This window comes from Urocitellus parryii, chromosome 11 (assembly GCF_045843805.1).
Source record: "Urocitellus parryii isolate mUroPar1 chromosome 11, mUroPar1.hap1, whole genome shotgun sequence".
NCBI classification, from domain to species: Eukaryota; Metazoa; Chordata; class Mammalia; order Rodentia; family Sciuridae; genus Urocitellus; species Urocitellus parryii.
The window spans coordinates 13,317,392-13,339,505 of record NC_135541.1 but is presented as its reverse complement, the minus strand read 5'-3'; the positions used below and the strand labels follow the sequence as shown (position 1 = coordinate 13,339,505).

Sequence of the window (22,114 nt, the reverse complement as noted above, 5' to 3'; positions counted from 1 at the left end):
GCCTCGGGGTTGTTGGACAAGTTCATTCAGCAATCTGACAGTGAGTCACAAATACGGAGGGCCTACTGTGTGCCTCTGTGGTGGGATGCCGAGGGCCGCAGACCAACCCTGCTGGTGTCTCTGGGCACTTCCACTGAGGGGGCTGGTGTGGACGCCTCCCACAGAGAGGCCCCCCTACCCAGGGGCTGGATGTAATTTTTGCTAAAAGGGAGAAACCAGGGGCCTGTCCAGAGCCACAGGTGAGTTCGGGGCAGAGCTAGAAACTTGAAGCCCTTGTTCCTGCTCCCTGGGTCTCTGTTGAAGGCCCTGATCCTCCTCAGCCACCTCAGTGCTGGCCTTTCCAGGCCCCGGTAAGAGCAGAGGACAGAAGCAAGGGCCTGGGGTAGAGAACAGAGTGTGAGCCTGAGTCGGACACGGTGCTCATGGCTTTCGCTGTGTGTCCGAGGGCTGGTGAGGTTCCCTCTCTGAGCCTAGCTTCCCTACGTGTGAGACAGGGCTGCCACCGCTGTCTGCTCAGGAGGTTTGTGGATTTGAGTGACACCAGCCTTTTGAAGACTTAGCTTGGCACCTGGGGTGGCGCCCTCCCTCTGGGAATCAGTGTTCTTCCTGGCTGACTGGCTGGCAGAGGTCCTGCTGTCGTGGGGGCCCAAGTGTGAGAAGCTGGCTGTCCCCGAGAGGCACGGTGCGCAGGCATGCCCGAGGAGGCCGCAGCCACCTCCTTTCCGGCCAGGCGCCCCCTCAGACGGCCTGGGGATTAAAGGCCTTGGGGCCTTTGTGTCGGGCTCCCCCGCCCCTGGCAGTTCGCACAGCAAAGTGCTGTCCTGACAGATTCCTGCCCCGCCGCCAGCCGCCTGCCATGGACAGGACCCTGCGGCCTGGGGGTGGGGCAGAGCACCTTGACCTTGTGTCTGGGTTGGGCAGGAGGGGGAAGCGCTTGTGCTGCCCGGGAACCTGCATCTTGCTGTGGGGGGGTGGCGTCTGTGTCCCTCCCTAGAGATTTGGGGGCCTTGGGTTTGTCCCCACCCCCACACTGCCTCTGGATTTCCACGAGGTGAGCTCACTCCAGCCCCAGAGGCCTGGAGCCTTGCCCTGGGCAGCTGCAGCCGCCCTGGGGGACTGTGCGGGCTCAGACCTTCCTGCCCAGCTGCGGGGGCGGTGGGGGGCTCAGACGGAGGCCGAGCCAGGAGGCAGGAGGAGGGAGGCTGTGAGCCCCAGGCATGTGAAGAATGTTTTGGAGAAGCCCAAACCCCCACCCCTGGGGTGTCCCAGATCCAGCCTCAGAGCAGGCAGACAACTGCAGCCCTGGAACCCAGCTCTGTGGCCCAGCCCCCACTTCACCTCGCACCTGGCGCGACCCAGGCCGGAGCCCACACCCTGCACTCCCACGCATCACCCCTCATCCACCCACCCCTCCTCTCCCTCTGCACCCTGCATGGTGCTCGTGTGAGCACTAACTGAGCACTTACTCTATGTGAGGTGCTAGGGGCCTCACACACAGGGTCCCGTTTCGTGGCCGGCCCTCCCTGAGCCCCTGTTTCCTCATCCATAAAGTGGAAGTAAGCAGTGGAGTCTCCTGCCCGAAACCCCGGGTCCAGCGTGTTCTGGAATCCGGAAGGTTCTTGGAGAAAGGTGCTGAGACATGCGCCGGCTGCCTGCCACGGCCTCAGTGGGGCCTGGCTGCCTGCCACGGCCTCGGTGGGGCTGTGGCCCCTGCCCAGAGGCCCCGGGCTCCATCCCCAGCCCCGCAAGTCAAAACCCAAAACCAACACTTCTGGTTCCCAGAGCTCTTTGGATCTCTCTCCTTGCAGATTGGGGGGGGGGGGGACAGTGTCCCCGTAGCACCAGCCCTGTCCTGGGGTGCAGTGAGGGTGCATGGAGACGTTCCGCAGGGACCTGGCTTGGAGGAAGCCCTCTTGCTGTCCTGTCCCTGTGCTGCCATCTGCCACCAACTTTGATTTTAGCAGAACCCGAAAACTCTTATCTTTGAAAAGTCCACACTTCAGAACACTCTTGGGAGCCTCAAACCCTGTGTCCTGTCTCTGCCTGGGCCTCCCTGCCCACACCTTCTCTGCCTGCTGCCCAGGGCCTCTGAGGGTGTGGCCTGACTGCGGTGCCAGGAGCTGTCCTGCCCAGCAGAGGGTCCAGCCTCTGTCCTGGTGCTCTTGAGCCTCGGCAGGACTTGAACCTGGAGCCCCCCCCCCCCCCCCCCCCCCCCCCCGCGTGCACCCTCATCCTGACTGGGAGGGCCTGGATATCCTGCCCGAGGGAGCAGGTGTCTCCCAGAAGCCCTGGGTCCGAGGGTCCCTGCCCCTGGGGGCCACCCCACCCATATCCCTGCCCCGAGCAGTTGTTCCCAGGGTGGAAGAACAAACTTCCGGCCTTGACCAGTGAGTCAGCACCCTCTTCCCCCCAGGACCTGCAGGGCTGGAAAATCCCCCCTCAGCTGGGTTCCTTCCCCTCTGGCCCAGGTCTCCCTCCAGACCCCTCCTCTCAGCTGCCATCCGCCCCACTGAAGTACCGGGTTCCTCTGGGAGGAAGCGGGGCTCCCTCAGGGCCAGAGGGGGCTGGAGGGCAGGAAGCCTGGGTTCTATTTCTGCCTCTGACCTTGGAGCCACTCCTGGCCTTTCTGGGGACCGAGGCATGCGCCACACGGCCCAGGCTGCTGCCAGCTCGGGCCTCCCTGGGGCCTCCCTGTGAGTGGGTCAGGTTGGGGCAGGTCCTGGCCAAATCCGGCTTCCTGGTTGTGCCTTGGGCTCAGGCCTTGGGGACAGCCCCAGCCCCCCTCCTTTCCAGGTAGCAGAGGGCTTGGGGGTGGGGAGCTGGGCTCGCTTGTGATCTGCACAAGGTGCCTCTCCCTGGGCCTCAGTTCCCTCAGTGAATGGGGATCATTCGTGGCTGCTGGGCCACCTCAGGGGTCCTTGTCATCTCAGATGACTCGGAGGCTGAGGAGGTGCTCTGTGAAAGGCAGCGATGAGTTGAGGGGTTCTGGAGAGGGGCTCCCAGTGAGCCCAGCGCCAGGTTTACTGGAGCCAGACCTCTGGGTCCACACCCAGCTCCTGCACAGGTGGGCTCCAGCCGTGACCTGGCTGTCTCCGCCCTGCCTCCTGCGGCCCAGCGTCGCACACCTAGTGTATGGAGGGCGCCAGTGAATGCAGCTCTCATTACTCCCCAAGCAGATCCCAACTTCCAGGTCCTGATCCGAGGCCCGTCCCTGGCCCAGCCTCAGCTGCTCTGTGCTCCTTTCCGTCTGGCCCCATCTCCCCTCCCAGATGTGAAAAGCAGCTGCTGGGCCTTTTGATCTTCAGCCTTTAACCAGAGAAGTCTCTGCTCAGGCCGACTTGGCCCTTGACGGGGGCCCTGAGCTGACCTGGGACCTCTGACCTGGGGAGGGGACTGGAGCAAGGTCAGGGTGGCATCTACACGGGTCCACAACCTGGGGCCCCTGGGACTCGGGAGACTCCTGTCCAGGCCCTGGCATGCTCCGAGTCCTCTTTCCCCTCTCGCTGCAGATGTGTGTCCCTGGCATTTTTTCCCTGTTGAATCTCACTTTGCTATTTCCTGTCTGGTCCCAAGCACCCCCCCCCCACACACACACACTAGCTGCTCTTTCCCGGGGAAAAAACACTGGACCTTGCTCACCACCGAGGTTTCCCTTTCCAGAGAGCATTGTCTAGGGGTGCCATGGACCTCTGGGCCCTGTGCTTGGTCTCTGCAGCCTTGTGGCATGGGAAGGGAAAGGGCAACATAAAGAAGCTTCCGGTGGGAGGACCCCGAGCCTGTCTGCTCAAACCTCCTGTGCCCAAAGGCTGTGCTCCTGCACTAGCCTTAGCCTCGTACTCCCCTCTAGTCAACCTGGGCCTGCTTGGGACCCACTCTCCAGCCGGTGGAAACCGTGCCCTCAACCCCTAGCCAGGGAAGGAAGCTGAGCCTAGGCCTTGTCGTACCGTGGCAGTCAGAGTCCCCTGGACTGGACAGCTGTGCGTTCAACCTGGGATGAGAACCCAGTGCAGGGGCTCCGAGCTGGGGCCCAGGAGTCAGTCGTTGCCACCAGCTCTGGAGATTCTAAAGAGCCATGGACGTGGCCCAGAGGGCTTGGGGCACCACTCGGAACAGAGACAGGCACTCGTGCGGTGGAAAGAGCAGGAGCAGGAGGTGGCGGTGCCCAAGGACCATGGGGAAGGGGCCGCAGGCTGTGAAATGGTAAGGTGTGGCAGAGCCTGTCCTAACCAAGGCCTCTAAACACCACGTGACCAGTGGCGCCCAGCCCTTCCCCCAGGGAGCTCCAAGCCTAGGAAGGGGCTGCAGATAGACTGCGTGGGGGTGGGCGCTCCTCCAAAGCCAGTCTCGGGGAGGCAGCTGGGGCAGCTGGAATTAGTAGGTGCTGACGTCCATTCATTCGAGTCTCCTTTTCTTCTTTGAGGTGCTGGGCCCTGGAGCCAGGGTGCTCTCCCACTGAGCTCCATCCCCAGCCTTTTTAGTTTTTATTTAGAAACAGGGTCTCCCTGAGTTGCCCAGGCTGGCCTGGGACTTGCTATCCTCCTGCTTTGGCCTCCCGAGTAGCTGGGATTGCAGGCTTGTGCCACCGCGCCCGGCTTCATTCAAGTCTTTTTACTTTATTTTGTTCATTCAAGTCTTGACGGAGCTCGGTGCGAGAAGGTGGAGACCGTCCACCGCAGCCCCTGCCCTCCAGGCGCGTCCATCCCCGTGGGATGCGCACAGTAGCAGTGGGAGCCCAGCTGGGACTGTCCCTGCCCCTGGGGGGTTTTCTCAGCCTCCTCCTTGTTGAGACGGCAGTGACCCACACAGGTACACCTGCTTCACTGGTACAGGTCAGCAATGAGAATAAGATGGACACAGAGGTACTAAAGAGCACCCAAAACCTCCCTCGTGTGCCATCCCCACCACCCCCAGCCTAGCCCTGGGCCCAGGCCACTGCCGCCCTTCCTGTCGCTGCCTGAGACGCCCAGAGTCTCCTGCACATGGACTGGTGGCGCTTGAGTCTGAAGCTCATCCCTGCAGCCGAGCCTGTCACCTGTGCCTCAGTGTTGCTGGGCCCTCAAGAGGGGCTGTCCAAGCTGAGTGGGAGCAGGAGGGAGAGCGGCCCCATAAACCAGAGGAGGAAGGACGGTCCAGCAGCTAAACAGGGTTGGGGGGATGTGGCCCTGGGGACGGAGCCGGGTGTCACTGGCTCTTGAGTTTTTCTCCTGCTTGGGCTTCACCCCCTTGTTTAGCGGTGGATTTGGCTTTCACCATGCCAGGGGCCCTCGTACCAGGACGTTTGGACATGGCTTAAGGGGCCAGAGTGACGATGTGTGTTATTGCTTGTGGGCTCGTGTGACCTTGGGCTCCCCTGGGTTTTTCTTCCTCGGAGTTCCCTGGAAAACTGTGGAGACATCCAAGGGGAAAGCAGCGTCCATTGCCCACACCACACCCGTGAGCCCGGGTGCAGGGCCTCGCGCCCTCTGCAGAACCGGAGCCTCAGGGGAGCTGGTGCTGGGCTCAGCGTTAGCCCCAGGTCACCCGGAGCTGACACCGCGCTTGTGCTGCCCCCATTCAGCCCAACAGCTGGGCCTCACCCCGGGCACGGAGGAGCCTATCAGTGTGGCGGAAAGTGCCCGAGCTCAGGGCAACGGCGAGCGTCCTGCAGCCTGGGGCCCTGGACCCAGCTGAAACAGAGAGGGGTGGCCAGCGTGGGTGTGGGGAGCTGCTATTGGAGGAGCAGCCTGGATCCGCCTCTCCCCTCTGTGCTGATCTGGCTACCCTTCCACTTGTCCATGTCCCCTATCCTTGCTGGTCCAAGTCACCCTTTAACTGCTGGTATCCCCCACCCCCACCCGTCCCTTCACTCACATCCCGGTTGTCCCTGGCCTTCTCCAAAGAAAAAGGAGACATCGTTTACTAAGTGATCTTCATTTTATTGGCTGCTTTGTTTGAAAATTCTTTCAGAATTTGCAGGGTTGGGCACTGAGGCCTCCAGAGGCCAATATCTGGGGAAGCTGAGTCAAAAACAGTGTTTCAGCCGGGCGCCGTGGCGCACGCCTGCCATCCCAGAGGCTTCGGAGGCTGAGGCAGGAGGATCGCGAGTTCAAAGGCAGCCTCAGCAAAAGCGAGATGCTAAGCAACTCAGTGAGACCCTGTCTCTAAATAAAATACAAAATAGGGCTGGGGGTGTGGCTCCATGATCAAGTGCCCCCGAGTTCAATCCCCAGTACCAAAAAAACCAAAACCAGTGGTCAGCCCAGCCCGGCTCTCTTTGCCAAGCTGCGTCTAATTTTACCGCTGGACAGCTGTGGGGTAGACTCTGGGTCCTCCCCGAGGTGAGGGGAAGGCCCCAGGGCTTGGCAGTAGCCAGGAAATATGACTCAGTTGACTGTCATCTGTCACAGGTGACCCGCGGGCTCAGGGCATATGATGGCTTGTCTCTGCCTGAGGACACAGAGACTGTCACCGTGGGCCGGGCTGGCTGGAGCTACGCATACCTTTCTGACGATGAGGACCTGCTGGCTGACGATGCGTCTGGAGGTGCCAGGGGCCCCAGCTGGGACAGTGGGCTGCGGGGCGGGGTCGCGGTTCTTCCCACTGGCCCCTCGGGAGTCCACGTGAATCCCACCCCAGGCAGGGCCTCGGGAGGTGGGCCACGTGCGTCCCGAGTCCTGGCCCTGAGGACCTCAGCAGCCTCCACTTACAATCTCTGTGACCTGGTCACCACTCCTCCTTGTGGCCTGGGAACATCGGGACCGCTGGGGAAAGCACTGGCAGTGCGCAGTGCGGGGTGATCACCCAGCCTCTGCCCTGTGTCCTCCTCGTCCTCCTTGGAGGCCAGTCTGCCCCAGCCATCAGACAAGTCACGGAGTCCCTGGAGTTTGGGACTCGGTCCACACCCTCTCTGGTGGAGTCCCCTAAGCTGACTTCACAGGCCAGCTCCCTTGGGCAGGTGGAGGAGGGCAGCCATGACCCTTCCCTGCACGCGCCAGGGCCCACAGCCACACCCGACAGCTGGGAGGTGCTCTGGGAACGCATGAACGTTGCTGAGTGTGTCTCTCTTTTGTTTACAGATGACCTGGGCAGTGGGGATCTGGGCAGCGGGGACTTCCAGATGGGTAAGTGGCTGTAGGTCCCCAATCTGCCCCCTCAGAAGCTCCAGAGCAGGCCTCCTAAGCAGAGGACCCCCCTTCTGGGCTGATGGCCTGGAGGGCTCCCTGGGCCTGCCCTGGGGAAGGAGAGGCAGGTGCACTCTGACCTGTAGACAGTCCGGGCGCTGGTTGGCCAGTCCCTGTGAGGTTGGGGTTAGCAGGCTATGTGACAGTCACAGGAAAGAGCCACTCAGGGCAGTGGGCACCCAAACCTAGTTTTGATGGGGACTGAGAACCAACCAGCCACAGGCCTCTGAAGCAGCCTGGGCCTCCCCAGGAGTGGGGGCACTTGCCCAGCTGGTAGGCAGGGTCGTCCAGGAGGGCCAGTGCAGGGGGAGGGTTGGGCCCAGCTTGGCCTGGTCCTGACTGTGACCTCCCTCACCTGGACTTGCCTCCGCCTCGAGTGCAGGTCCCTATGGGATGACAGGACCTGGGGGCCAGGTGTGGCCTGGGAATGGGAGTGTCAGGCGAGCCCCAGGGACATGCCACATCCCAGGGTGGTGGGTACTGAGGCCCCCGGCCTCTGCCAAGCCAGCCGGCCAGCTGAGGCCCCGTCTGGTGCTCCCTGCTATTCAGAAACACCTGTCTCCCTGCTCGCCTCCTGCCTTGGGCTCTTTTCTGCGCTGCAGTGTTTGCCTGCCCGGCTTCCGCCACTCTGCATTTCCGGCTCCCCTCTGCCTTTGCTCCCCACCCGCTTCCTCTGTCTCTGTCTCTGGGTTGCTCCATCTCCCATGTCTGTCCCTTCTCACCTCCCCCTCTCTGTGCTGGCATGATGGTCGAGGAGTCTGATAAGGGCTCTCGTCTCCGTCAGCCCTGGGCCCCTCCCCGTCCTCCCTCCGGCCCCTCCCTTGCTCTCCTGTTCTCCTTTCCCAGCTGACAGGAGGCCTGTGTCCACTCAGGACAGGCCGACCCCAGGCTCACTAGAGGACCCAGGGTGCCCAGGGAGCTCTGCTGGGCCTGGGGGGCACTGGGAATTGGTGGGGCTCAGGCCTGGGGTGGACAGAGCGTGTCCTAGTCCACCTCAGCACAGGGCTGCTCTGGCCTCCGCTCTTGCCTCTGCTTCAGGTAGGGTGGGAAGGAGGCAGGAGGGAGAGGCCTGGCCGAGCCTGCTCACCCCCGGGCCTCCGCCTCTAGCTGCTCCGACACTTCAGCTCCGGGGCTGCCTCCTGAGCCCTGCAGGCCTCACCTCTGCCTGATGCTCAGGCACAGTGGCAGGACAGCAGCTCAGGCTGGAGACCCAGGGCTTGCCCTGACCTGCCCCGGGCCTGGGAGAAGGGAGGGAAGGGGTCAGGCTGGAGAGTCGGGGCCCTTCCCAGGCCCCAGTAGAAAGGGGCTTTGTGGAGCTCTGGCCCCCTCCCCTGGGAGTGGGTGCATTCCTGGGCAGAGGCCCGGCCTCCTCGCCTGCGCTGGGCTGTGGGCTGAGGCCAGGGGCCGGGGTGGGGGACTCTCAATGGGCCTCTGTGCCGGCTCACAAGAGGCCTCTGTGGCTGAGCTCGCGGCCCCCACGCTCTGGCCCACAGAGCCCCACCCACCCAGCACCCAAGAGCCCAGCCCTGCCGGCCGGTGGCTGTGGTTCCGAGCCGACCTTCGAGAGCGTCCTGGCTCAGGGTGGACGTCCACCCCTGACCTGCTCAGCGAACCAGCCCAGGGCGCTCACCTGGGCAGCACAGGGAGAGAGTCCTGGCTCCGGGCTGCGCACCACTGGGCCTGGGGACCAGGGGGAGGTGGAAGGCCCCTGCTGCTCCCTGTGCCGCCCGCCCGCACGCCTCTGCCCGCTCTGCCCATGTCTGCGGCCTCTCTGAGCCCACTGCCCGCTTGGCCTTTTGCACTTGGGCTTGTTCTGCCTCGGCCTCCCTAGCCCCCCTCCCCCGCCCTCCTCGTCTGCTCCTGTGGTGCCCGTCCCTGCTCTTCTCCTGGGTTTCCTTTCTGTCCCTGCTGGAGAGTGGTCTCCACGGGGACAGAAGGCTGCCTCTCCTGCCCTGACATCTCCTGGGCGCACAGTGGGCCCTCCAGTGGACTTGTTAAGGGGATGGATATCTTTCTTGGATGGGAAGAAATAAAGCCAGATCTACGTCCTGGGTTTGTCCTGAAGTCAGGGTTATAATTACAGCCACGCCCCGATGCTGTTGGCACCAGCGTGTTCATCACCCGTTAATCCTCACCGTGCCCTCATGTGGGCACTGCTCTTACCTAAGGTTCCAGCTGGGGGCTGAGAGCATGGAGGGGCGAGTGCTTGCCTAGGGTCACAGGGCTGTCGGGGGCAGCTGAGCTCCAGAGGCTTCCTGAGCCGCACGGCCTCCCGTGCAGCGTACCCACTCGGTGCCAGGCTGTGTTCTGAGCCCTCCATACCCACTGAAGAGTCCTTGGTGACTCACAGCTACTTGGTATTTATAATTTATACCTTCATTCACAAGCAGTATTAGATGTAATGCATAAAAATATTTTGTACATAGTAGGTGCTCAAGAAACGATTTTGTGTGTGTGTGTGTGTGCACGTACACATAGACCCATCTGTGTGTACCGCAGGCCTAGGGTATGAATTGAGTCAGCCGGTATTTATCCAGCATTGACTGTGGACTAGTCTGTGTGTGTGACTCATTTGCCACTGAATTTCATTTGTCTTTGTAACACATCGGAACTCAAGAGCATTATAAAATGCAGTGATTAGCAAGTGTCTTAGGTGTAGTAAGTGCTGAAGGAAGAATGGTTGTGTGTGTTCACACCAGGATGACGTGACTTTTCTCAGCGGTCACTTAGAAGCCCCTGCCATGTGCTCACACTGTGCACATGCCGGGGCTCGGGGGTGGGAGAGAGCCGAGGGTCCCCTCATGGAGCCGTCAGGTGGTAGGGAGAGAAAGTGGCCTGGGTTTCTGATGCCCGAGAGATCGCTCTGTTCCAGAGACTGCGCGTGAGCCCAGGAAGGGGTGTGGTGAGCGCAGCACCATTTAGCTTCTTGTGGCACCCAGTGGTACATGCGGCTGACATCCCCACTTTACCGGAACAGAAGCCCAGAGATGGAGTCGGTGCCGAGATGTGGCTGACCCCGAACAGTGATTTCCACTGGGCACAGCGGGTCGTGCCTGTAATCCCAGCTGCTCAGGAAGCCTCAGCAGGAGCACCTGGAGTTCAAGGCCAGCCTGGCCAACAGAGCAAGAGACTTTGTCTCAAAAAATCAAAACAAAAGAACCAGGATTGTTACTGTCCACGTGTAACCCAGCAGGGCCTGAGCAGCACAAGGGAAGGGTGCTGTGGGAGTCCCGAAGAGGGTCCCCGGCCAACCAGTGCAGCTCGGGCAGTCTTCCTGGAGGAGGCGATAGCTGAGCCACACTGGACAGATGAGGGGACCAGCCAGGCTGGAGAGGCACATCCCTGTCACACACGGGGAATCCGTGTCGGGCCGGCCTTGTGTGCAAGCCACGTGCCTGGTTCAGCCTTCCTCTGAGCCCCGGGGTCTCTGCACTGTCACTTGGGTTCTGGGTCAGCCCGTTTGCCCTCTTAGTTGAAGCCCCTCTGTCGGGCTGGGGCCTCTGCGCTGAGCCCTGGGTAGGCCGCAGGCCGTCGCAGCCTGGGTTCCATGGGCGAGCTGGGCCGGGCTCACAGGCTTCCGTCAGCCTGTGGGGGGCCTCCCGGGCTCCCCCTTCTGCCATCCGTCCAGCAGCCGGAGGCCCCCCGTGCCAGGCCAGGCCCTCACGTTGGCAGGCCTCCCCTCTTTTCCAGTTTACTTCCGGGCCCTGGTGAACTTCACCCACTCCATCGAGTACAGCCCTCGGCTAGAGGATGCAGGCTCTAGGGAGTTCCGGGAGGTGTCCGAGGCTGTGGTGGACAAGGCAAGTGGAGGGTCGGGGAGCCCCCTGAGGATGGCGGGTGGGCAGGGGAGGGCGCCGGGGGCTGACGGTGCCGTGTCCCTCCGCAGCTGGAGTCGGAGTACTTGAAGATCCCGGGAGACCAGGTCGTCAGTGTGGTCTTCATCAAGTGAGAAGGGTCCCTGGGGAGGGGCCAAGGGGATGGCAGAGGAGCCTGGGCACGAAAGGCCTGATGGGAGAATCACTGGGGTGAAAGGTCAGGAATTGGAGGGGGGGAATTTGGACACTGAATGGCCCTGCTTTGGGCCCAGGCTGTGCTGGATGGGGCCTGGGCCTGGCAGGGCTGAATGGAGAAGCCGAGAACACAGGCCTCTCTCTCTCCCCCTGCCCCTGCCCCTTCCCACCCCAGGGAGCTGGACGGCTGGGTCTTTGTGGAGCTGGACGTGGGCTCAGAAGGGAATGCGGACGGGGCTCAGATTCAGGAAGTGCTGCATACAGTCATCTCCAGGGGCTCCATCGACTCCTATGTCACCTCCCCCCAGGGATTCCAGTTCCGACGCCTGGGCACAGGTGAGCCTATTCTGGGACTTGGGGTCACCTGCTCTGGTTTCTTAGACTTGAGTGGGTCCCCTCTTGGTGTCTCCACTGTGGGCTTTCCTGGTTTGGGCTTGTCCTCCACTAGGCACAGAGAGCTCACTACCTCCTGAGCCTGCCCCATGGGCCCTGTGGGGTGTCGGCTGGGGCGGAACTCTACGTGCTCAACGTGCACCCACCAGACCCCATTCCTGCCCACCCCGTGCAGACATTTGTCCACTGACCACACCACCACAAACTTGCATCCAGCCTCGGTTGTTTCCCAAGCACCGAGGCTATGCCGGGCCCCTGCATCCAGGCTGGTTAGCAGTCCCTGGGAAACAGCGTCCTCATATTTTGGAGGCTGAGGCGCAGGAAGGAGGGGGCTCGACCACACCGTGCAGGCAGACAGTGGAGGGGCGAGAATGGAAACCAAACCCTGTGGCCATAGCATGTGACCAGGTGAGAATAGGCTTGGAGAGAACAGGAAACTGGCCAAAGTGGCACAGGTGTTGGACACAGAAGCCTGGCCCTCCTGCTCAGGGTCACGACTCGGACTCCCATTTTGACCACAGTCTAGTCTTCCGTATGCGAGTTCAGTTCCTTCCTCTCAGCTCTGACTCCCAGCCATCTCCGCTCTGGAGAGGCTCCAACATGTCGCCTCCCTCTGACAAACTCTGTTCCTGCCATGGCTTAGCCCAACCAGGAGAAGAACAGTGAACTATGACCCTCTGCACTGCCCCCAGGACCAAGCTCGCTTGGTTGGCATCCCCTGACCCTGGCCTGAAGATGGCTGGGCCGCCCTCCTCACCCAGCTTCAACCAGTCCTGGCTGGAGGCCGAGGGTGGGATGGCCGGGCCCTCAGCGCCAGGCCCCTGGGGGGCTGGCTGCTGACCACACCTTCCTTTCCAGCACAGACCCCCCCACCCCCGCTGGCCGCTGTGGGGGTTGCAGTGACACCAGGTGAGAGTGTGAGCCCGCCTGGGGTCCAGCGGGACACCTAGAGAATGTCACGGGCAGAGGGGAGGAGGGCCGGAGCCTGCGGCTGCCTTCGCCCTCCCTGTCCCTGCTGGCCAGGCTGTGGCCCGCCGTGTGCGTGCAGTGCCCGCATGTGGGTGGCATGTCAGTGTGTGTAGGTCTACGTGGGGGTGGGCGAGGCCACTGCCACTGTCCCGTGCCTGTGCGTGCTGTGGGTGTGTCCACCGCGTGCTCCTGTCCCCGCCGTGTCTGCCACAGTGGCCTGATGCTGGGCGCCCAAGCCCACTCACAGCCACGCGGTGCCCGTGCCGTCTGCCGCACGCCCCGCAGCCTCCCGCCTGCGCCCTGACTCCCTGCACCCCCACAGTGCCCCAGCTCCCCAGGGTCTGCACCGAGGCCGAGTTTGCCTGCCACAGCTACAATGAGTGTGTGGCCCTGGAGTATCGTTGTGACCGGCGACCTGACTGCAGGGACATGTCCGATGAGCTCAATTGTGGTGAGCGACTGTCTGGGGACACAGGTGGCTGTGGAGGGTCCGGTGCCTATGACCGGGTCCCAGAGTCGATGTGGGGCTGTGAGAGTTGGTGCTGGCCCAGGGAGACAGGGAAGGGGGTTGGCCGTCGGGGATGGGGTGCTAAGCGTGGCAGGGAGTGGGCTGGAGGGACGAGGGAGGGTCTGAGGGACGTGGGGCTCAACACCAAGGGCCCTGTCCACAGAGGAGCCTGTCCCGGAGCTGGGCCCCGGGCCACCAGTGGTGGAGGCGACACCTCAACTGCACTGGCCGGAGGCGGCCCCCACACGGCGGCCACCAGAGACCCTGGCTCCCCATCCTCTGCTGCCCGGTCCAGACAGCCCCGTGCCCTGTGGGCCTCAGGAGGCCATGTGCCACAGTGGGCACTGCGTCCCCGAGGACTACCTCTGTGACGGGCAGGAGGACTGCCAGGATGGCAGCGACGAGCTGGGCTGCGGTGAGCGAGGGCTGCGGGGTCTGGGGTGGGGCGCGGGGGGCCATTGCTGAACCCCGCCTGCCGCCCACAGAGCCCCCGCCGCCCTGTGAGCCCAACGAGTTCGCCTGTGGGAATGGGCACTGTGCCCTCAAGCTGTGGCGCTGCGACGGTGACTTTGACTGCGAGGATCACACGGACGAGGCCGACTGCCGTGAGTGTCCCAGGGTCTGGGTGGCACCCCTGCTCCCACCCACCCCAGCCCAGTCCTGCCGCACCTCTGCCTCGCAGGGTGCCACCTTCCCTGATGCTGGGCAGGCCCCAGCGTAGGCATCAAGCAGTGAGATCGCCTGCTCTGGGCACCTACCTTTAGTCTTTGTGGTCTTTAGTCTCTTTTTTGCTCCTGGCTTTCACGGGGGTCAGATGAATGACTGAGGGATGATGCGCAAGGTCCCCTTGATGATGGGGACCTTGATGTGTGTGTGCATCAGAGTCTTCCCCTATGGGCTGGCTTTGCCCGTTCTCCGCTGCTGTAACAGATCACCTGAGACTCAGTGCTTTATAAGCAAAAACAGTTTAGAGAACTCACAGCACTGAAAGCTGGGAAATCCAGGACTGAGGGACCACAGCCTGTGAGGGCCTCCTCGCTGCAGCCTAACATGGAGGAAGGCATCAGAGTGACAATGAGAGGGGACCAGCCATCCTTTTTAATAGCAGCCCATGCCTGGGATGGTAGCAGTAGCCCATGCTTGAGTGCAGAGCTCTTGGGACCCAGTCACCTCTTCAGGGTCCCCCCCCTCGGGCTGTGGGCTGGGATTCAGTTTCTAACACGTGAATGTCGGACACAGTCGGACCATGGTACAGGCCCAGAGGTTTCTCACCTAAGGCTGGTTCTGTTATTTGATCCCCCATCATCCGGCTCTTGGCCCATCTGGTCATTCGTTCAACCATCTACCCCCTGATTCACCCAGCCTCCTGCCTGTCATCTGCCACCCAGAGCCACAGCCAGTTATTTACCAGCTACCCAGCATCCTCCCTCCCATGCAGGCCACTGTCCACTCCTCCGTCCTCTCTCCATCTTCCATCCCTCCATCCATTTGTCTCCCATCCTCCATCTACCCACCACCTATTCCTCTTGCCAATGCTTTGGACACTGCTGATATCTGACAGTCACCCAGGTGGGGAGGCTCATAGAGAGAGCAGTATGGGTTACCTATATTTGCAGGTGCCAGCCTCTTTGAGGGTCTTGATTATTCAAGGTGGCACTTCTGTAACGGAGGGTGACTGAATATATGAGGTCTGTGTGCTGGTCTGTATTTCATCACTGTAATGAAGTACATGAGGCAGGCTAGCTATAAAGAAAAGAGGTTTATTTAGCTCACAGTTTGGGAGGCTGAAAGTCCAGCCAGCATCATGTGGGCTCTGGAGAGGACCCCCCTTGGCTGCATTGTCTCCTAGCAGATGTAGGAGCATGTGTGGGAGGAAGAGGTGACATCTTGAAACAGGAGAGAGAGAGAGACTGGGCTCCCGCAGTCCCTCCCAGGGTACCCCCACGAGGGCCCAAGGACCCCCAGTAGGCCCCACCTCTTTTTTTAATATTTATTCTTTAGTTGTAGTTGGACACAGTAACTTTATTATATATATTTATGTGTTGCTGGGGATGAGCCCAGGCCCTCCACTTGCTACGCGAGCGCTCTGCCGCTGAGCCCCAGCCCCAGCCCCTAGGCCCCAGCTCTTCAAGGTCCACCTCACCACACGGGGACCAGACTCCCAACCCATGAGCCTTTGCAGGACAAACGTCCACGCCTCAGCAGCCTGGGTGACACTGCTGGGCTCTGCCGTGCAGGCTAGGGTCCGTTTTGGGGAATGCAGTGGATTAAGTGGTGGAGGCGGGTGTGTAAGGAGCTGTTTGGTGGCAGACTTGTGACTGTGTCCTGCTGGACGTGACACTGTTAGCCATGACGTGGCAGCAGTGGCCGGGCCTGGTGAGGGCAGCTCACCAAGAGGTGAGATGACATAGTGACCTTGGGGACCTCTGAGGAAGGTGGCAAGGAGGGTGTTGAGGTGGGTAGGGGACGGGGAGCTGCCTGTGGGCAGTGCCCTGGTGCCCACACCACCACCCACTCTTTCCCCCAGCTGCCGGTCACTCTGAGGATGTGTGCAAGCCCACGGAGTTCCGCTGTGTCTCCACCAACGCCTGCATCCCCGCCAGCTTCCACTGTGACGAGGAGAGCGACTGTCCCGACCGCAGCGACGAGTTTGGCTGCAGTGAGCAGGGACCTGGGGGCGAGATGCGGGCCTGGCCCTGGCCAGGGTTCTGCTGGCCCCTCTCCAGGCCCAGCCACTGCCCCTCCCCCTCTGGGCTCCGCGGGGACCCTTCCTCTCCGTGTCACCCCTCCGACCCCTCACTCCTGCTCCTGTCTCCCCAGTGCCTCCCCAGGTGGTGACCCCTCCCCAGGAGTTGATCCAGGCTTCCCGGGGCCAGACAGTGACCTTCACCTGTGTGGCCATTGGTGTCCCCACCCCCATCATCAACTGGAGACTCAACTGGGGCCACATCCCCTCTCATCCCAGGTGTGACTCTGGGCCCGAGTGGGGGTGCCAAGGGTATAGAAGCAGTGCCACCAGTGGCCCAGGCCTGACCCACGACTGTCTTGGGCCCACCAGGGTGACAATGACCACCGAGGGTGGCCGTGGCACACTGACCATCCACGACGTGAAGGAAGCAGACCAGGGCGCCTACACCTGTGAGGCCATGAACGCGAGAGGCATGGTGTTCGGCATCCCCGACGGAGTCCTGGAGCTCATCCCCCAGCGAGGTGCCGCTTCCGGGGCGGGGGTAGGGGTGGGGTGGGAAGGGGCACCAGCGCCCGGTGGTGTAGGGTCACCTGCCCCCTGCCCGTGGCTCACTGCCACCCTGCCCTGCCGCCCCACAGGCCCTTGCCCCGACGGACACTTCTACCTGGAGCCCAGCGCCTCCTGCCTGCCCTGCTTCTGCTTTGGGGTCACCAGTGTGTGCCAGAGCAGCAGCCGCTTCCGGGACCAGATCCAGCTGCGGTTTGACCAGCCCCACGACTTCAAGGGTGCGTGTGTGGGCGGGTGCTGTGGGACTCGGCTCCAGACCCCGGTGGACACAGAGAGGGCAAATGGGGGCCAGTATGTGTTGGACAGACCAGGACCAGCGGGCAGGAAGGGACACGGGGTTGCTGAAGAAATACTGGGCCCTGCAAGGGAAGCGTCTCAGGAAAAGCAAACACTCAGGAAAAGCCACACCACACCTGGCCCGGGACGCTCCCGGCCATGGAGAAGATGGGGGCCAGTCTCCTGCTGCATGTCGTGCTGCCTGCGCGCCCTCGGTCTCCTTACCAGCTGTGTCTCAGTCTGTCCATCTACAAAGTGGGTGTGTGAGCCCGCACCACCACGCCTGTATCCCAGCTACCCAGGAGACGAGGCAGGAGGATTGCAAGTTTGAGACCAACCTGGGCAACTTGTGGAGACCCTGTGTCAAAATAATAAGTAGACACATCATTAGGTTATAAATAGGGGAGCATCAGTCACTCCTAGGTTTTTCTAAGGCCTGACGGTCGGTCATGTAGGTCACGTAGGACAGTACTTGGTCCCAGGCAGGTAGGTAGTCGATACTTGGGAAATTTTGTCATCTCAGTTCTCAACAACCTTGTTCTGAGTCTGAGAGGGGCCGGGGGTCACTGGAGTATGACAGCCCAGGCTTTGGCCTCTTCCCAGCCCAGGGCTGCCCTGCTCCACTGCCTGGGTGACAGTGCGCCAGTCATTTTCCTCCTCTGGGACTTTTCCCCCAAATATAAAGGCCAGGGTTGGACTTGATCCTCTGTCACTCTGACAGCAGGTTGGCTGGGCAGCTAAGAGGACACCGGACATCAGACTGACCCGGGTTCTGGTCTCAGTGGTGCCACCTGCCCCCCCCCCCCCAGTCAGGCAGCCCCTCCTTGCCGAGCCTTGTTCCCTTCCTGCAGCGTGGAGAATTGCGCGCAGGTCTAGGGGTCGCTCCTTGTGCACTGAGCCCCCAACGCATCTTGCCTGAGGTGCTACTTCTTCAGTTGGGGACCACAGAGGGTCGAGTGGAGCCTCCCACAGCTGCCCTCCATTGTGTTTAGACCACTAACGGCCCCCCTTGCTGAGCACGCACTTGGCACCTTGGCTTCACGTGGCCAATCAGAGAACCCAGTAGTGTTTGCTCGCTCAGGGCTGTTGGGGATTTCAAATGGAAAGCTGGAGGCCAGAGGAGGCGGGGAGGCAGGCAGGCTGTCGGGCTTCACGGGGTCACACACTATTTACAGGCAGAGCAGGAAACCAGGGCTCTCTGGTTGGAATGTGGATGGTCAGGGCAGTGAGGATTCCAAACCAAGCAGGTGGCCTGTGTGTGGGGGTTGAGAAGGAGGAGGGGCCCTGAAAGCATCCCCAGGAAGGAGAAGAAGGGCCTGGGTGGTGGAGCCTGGATCAGGGGCTGTGTGGTCATTCTGCACAAGGGGCTGGATTTCTCCATGTTCAGGATCAAGTGTTGATGCTTTTGACAGACAGATGTGGATTCAGTGTAAGGAAGAACTTTCTAAGAGTCAAAACTGTCCAGGTAGTGAGGCATGGTGGTGCTTACCTATAATCCCAGCGGCCCAGGGAGGCTGAGGCAGGAGGTTTGAGAGTTCAAAGCCAGCCTCTGCAAAAGCGAGTTGCTAAGCAACTCAGTGAGACCCTGTCTCTAAATAAAATACAAAATAGGGCTGGGGGTGTGGCTCAGTGGTCGAGTGCCCCTGAATTCAATCCCTGGTACAAAAAAAAAAAAAAAAAAAAAATCTGTCCAGAGCCAGCCAGGACGGCCTTGGGGAGCAACGGGCTCCCCATTTGCTAGAGGTCCACCAACCAGCGTGGTACGTCTCCAGCCCTTTATTTTTATTTATTTTTTATTTTTTGTATTTGTGTATATTTTATTTTTTTATGTGGTGCTGAGGATCGAACCCAGTGCCTCTCACGTGCTAGGTGAGCACTCTGCCACTGAGCTACAACCTCAGACCTTTTTATTTTTTATTTGGAGATAAGATCTTGCTAAGTCACTGAGGCTGAACTCAAATTTGCTATCCTCTTGCCTCAGCCTCCCGAGTGGCTGGGATGACAGGGCGTGCCAGTTTTTGATCACCCCTTTAGTGCACCTGTTTTTAGGCATTTGAAATCGATTTAAATTTGCTCATTTTATCTTCATAATAATTCTAAGAGATGGGCCACTGTTAGCAGCATTTTACAGGCAGGGAAACTGAGGCCTCTGCCCAGACTCATGCATTTGGAGCGCGGTGCAGCCAGGGTTGGTCTTTGGTCCTTCGTGGCTCTCTACTGCCCCCGCTGGGCTGCCCCAAGCCTGACAGTCCATGAATCTCTTACCAAGCAAAAGGTTCTGAGAAGTCCCGCTGCAAAGAATCCCCCTGACCTTTCATTGATCTTGCAGAGCCCAAAATGGCTCTGCCCTCCCGGAGTGTGCGTGGGGAACACTACCCGAATCTTCGGGAGGAAGTCAAGACTGGAAGGGGAACTGTCATGCTTTTTTTTAACTTGGGAGAGAGACCACAGTTTTCTCTAAGTCAGGTTTCCCCTAGAACTTGCCCACCCTTCTAGACTCCTGCCCCTCGAGGTGAATGTTCTCAGGCACATGCTGCGGCCCTCAGCCTGCCCTCGCCCCTGCAGGTGTGAACGTGACCATGCCCTCCCAGCCCGGCATGCCGCCGCTGTCCTCCACGCAGCTGCAGATCGACCCCGCCCTGCAGGAGTTCCAGCTGGTGGACCTGTCGCGCCGCTTCCTCATCCACGACTCCTTCTGGTCTCTGCCCCAGCAGTTCCTGGGCAACAAGGTGCGGCCGGGCTGCCCCGGGCGGGAGAGGCCGAGCGCTCCTCCCGTCCTCCGAACCCACTTGTGCTCTGCTGGTGTAGCGCCTGCTGCCAGGGGAAGGTGGCTCGGGCCCTGGCACAGCCCCGGGCGGCAGCTCCTCATGCAGGGCAGGGTCTCTGCCCACCACTCTCCTCAGCCTCGGGAGAGGGCTGGCATCCTCTCATCCAGAGAGCCTCCCCTGACCACCGTCAAACCCAGGCTGCGTGAGCGTCCGCACCTCGGCCTCCTGGGGCACAGCGTCACGGAGCTGCTGCCATGGACTGAGCACCCCAGAGGCAGAGCTGGACTCTTGCCTCCTTGCTCAGCACCAAGCCCTCTGGGAGCAACAGGGAGGCAGAAGTGGGGGGGAGCCAGAGGCCGGGCAGGCTGCTCATGGAGGGGCACCGGGCACCACATGCCCACAGCTGCCCTGCCCTGATCTGCCCTGTGTCCACCAGGTGGACTCCTATGGTGGCTCCCTGCGCTACAAGGTGCGCTATGAGCTGGCACGTGGCCTCTTGGAGCCAGTGCAGCGGCCAGACGTGGTCCTGGTGGGTGCCGGGCATCGCCTGCTCTCCCGAGGCCACAAGCCCACCCAGCCCGGAGCCGTGAACCAGCGCCAAGTCCAGCTCTCTGAGGTGAGGGGCACCTGAGCCAAGGGCAGGTGGGGTGCACTGGGAGGTGCTGGCGTGTCATTCTGCCACTCTGCTGCCACCAGGAGCACTGGGTGCACGAGTCCGGCCGGCCGGTGCAGCGGGCCGAGATGCTGCAGGTGCTGCGGAGCCTGGAGGCCGTGCTTCTGCAGACGGTTTACAACGCCAAGATGGCCAGCGCGGGGCTCAGCGACGTCACCATGGACACTACCGTCACCCATCCCACCAGCCACGGCCGTGCCCACAGCGTAGAGGAGTGCAGGTGCCTGACCTGGCCTGGCGGGGACCCCAGGACCCTGACAAGGGTGGAGGAGAGACAGCCGGGCCTGGACGTTTCCACAGCCCCTCTCTCAATCCTGCCCCCACAGGTGCCCCGTTGGCTATTCTGGCTTGTCTTGCGAGAGCTGTGATGCCCACTTCACCCGGGTGCCTGGTGGGCCCTACCTGGGCACCTGCTCTGGCTGCAATTGCAATGGCCATGCCAGCTCCTGTGATCCTGTATATGGCCACTGTCTGGTGAGTAGGGCCAGCTGGCACTTGGCGCTGGAGGGGGAAGGGGGCAGGGGCAAGGGCAGGTGTGAGGCTCCCTGTGCCCACATCGATGCCAGACAAACTACCATGGCCTTTAGATGCATGGACAGAGGTACAGTGTCCAGACAAGGGACATGAAGCTCTCATTCCCTTCCCAGAGAGAGTTGTGTGGGGCGTGGGTCTTCCAGGGGCGTCCCCAAGGAAAAGGGTAGATGTCAATTTTATTTCTTAAGAATAGTGGAGCAGGGGCTGGGTGGTGGCTTAGAGGCAGAGCACTTGCCTGGCATGTGTGAGGCCCTGGGTTCGATCCTCAGCAACCATTGACAACTAAAAAATTTTTAAGAAAAAGAACAGAGAGGAACTTCGATGGTTGGTGCTGACAGAAGAGAAGGCTCGAGGCGGGCGGAACTGCTCTCTTCAAATCCCTAAGCACCCTCCAGGGGCAAAGGACTGTGCGCCCCCAGGGGCAGATCTGGCCTGTGGGTGCAGAGTGGAAGCGGGTGGCGGTTAGGTCCTTATAAAGTAGGCCTTTGGAACCACCTATGAGACTGGCTGCCCTGGGGGGCGAGCCTGTCACCCGTGAGAGGACGTCGCTAGATACTCCGCAAAGCTGTGGGCTAACTACTTCCAGCCCGATGGGGGAGGCTGAGCCGGGCGGCCTCCGAGGCCCACCCAGCCCCCTGGCCAGTTCTGCCGCAGACCCTGAGCCCCCCTTCTCCCTGCCCTCCTAGAATTGCCAGCACAACACGGAGGGACCCCAGTGCAACAAGTGCAAAGCTGGCTTCTTTGGGGATGCCACCAAGGCCACGGCCACCGCCTGCCGGCCCTGCCCTTGCCCGTACATCGATGCCTCCCGCAGGTCAGACTCGGCTCGTGTATGGGCTGGGGCCGCGCTCTGGGCAGGGAGGCGGGAGACTGGTCCCTGAGTTGTCCTGTGCTCATGCCCTGAGGCCTCTCTGGCTCTCACTCTCTCTTTCTGGCTTCCTGCGGTCACTGCAGATCAGGAACAGGTGGGCCAGGGGCCACATCGTGCCCACCGCGTACCATGTCCATGGGACCGTGGTCCTTTCCCCAGGGGAGTGCAGGGCCTGGTCCCCAGCCTGCCCCATGCGCTGCCCCCTTGACACCCACAGATTCTCTGACACGTGCTTTCTGGATACCGATGGCCAAGCCACCTGTGATGCCTGTGCCCCCGGCTACACAGGCCGCCGCTGTGAGAGGTGAGGGGAGCCGGCGGCGGGAGGTGGGCTGTACAGGTGGGGCGCAGAAGAGCTGCTCACCGCCCGCTCTCCCCCAGGTGTGCCCCTGGCTACCAGGGCAACCCCATCCAGCCTGGCGGGAAGTGCAGGCCCACCAGTGAGTATGGCGGCCACGTCCCCGACACCTCCCCCTGCAGCCCAGCCCACACCCCAGCATCCTCGGGGTCTGCCTGTCCTAACCGAGTCCCACCCCAGCCTGCCCTGCCAACACCCACCTCGTGTCCCCAGACCAGGAGATTGTGCGCTGTGATGAGCGGGGCAGCGTGGGGACCGCTGGAGAAGCCTGCCGCTGCAAGGTACGCACGCCACCCCACCCAGGCCGGGGCCTGGCACCTCCGCCGGGCGAGGGAGGA

General features: G+C 61.6%; 1 protein-coding gene across 9 annotated transcripts in view; it reads left to right on the top strand.

The window, feature by feature from the left end:
• Positions 1-22,114, top strand: part of Hspg2 (heparan sulfate proteoglycan 2) — an 89,439-nt gene that overhangs the window by 23,233 nt on the left and 44,092 nt on the right. For 5 of the 9 annotated variants that reach the window (XM_077803628.1, XM_026403570.2, XM_026403573.2 and 2 more), the window contains exons 2-21: positions 6,387-6,522; positions 7,056-7,100; positions 10,851-10,960; positions 11,047-11,105; positions 11,346-11,506; positions 12,855-12,983; positions 13,204-13,455; positions 13,526-13,645; positions 15,568-15,699; positions 15,861-16,005; positions 16,099-16,250; positions 16,368-16,514; positions 19,138-19,301; positions 19,777-19,956; positions 20,037-20,233; positions 20,340-20,487; positions 21,234-21,361; positions 21,636-21,722; positions 21,800-21,858; positions 21,990-22,057. In XM_077803628.1, coding sequence (XP_077659754.1) covers positions 6,387-6,522; positions 7,056-7,100; positions 10,851-10,960; positions 11,047-11,105; positions 11,346-11,506; positions 12,855-12,983; positions 13,204-13,455; positions 13,526-13,645; positions 15,568-15,699; positions 15,861-16,005; positions 16,099-16,250; positions 16,368-16,514; positions 19,138-19,301; positions 19,777-19,956; positions 20,037-20,233; positions 20,340-20,487; positions 21,234-21,361; positions 21,636-21,722; positions 21,800-21,858; positions 21,990-22,057 — 2,619 coding nt within the window. Of the gene's footprint in view, positions 1-6,386; positions 6,523-7,055; positions 7,101-10,850; positions 10,961-11,046; positions 11,106-11,345; positions 11,507-12,421; positions 12,473-12,854; positions 12,984-13,203; positions 13,456-13,525; positions 13,646-15,567; positions 15,700-15,860; positions 16,006-16,098; positions 16,251-16,367; positions 16,515-19,137; positions 19,302-19,776; positions 19,957-20,036; positions 20,234-20,339; positions 20,488-21,233; positions 21,362-21,635; positions 21,723-21,799; positions 21,859-21,989; positions 22,058-22,114 lie in introns of all 9 variants that reach the window. The other 4 variants (XM_077803627.1, XM_077803623.1, XM_077803624.1 and 1 more) reach the window with 1 other exon arrangement.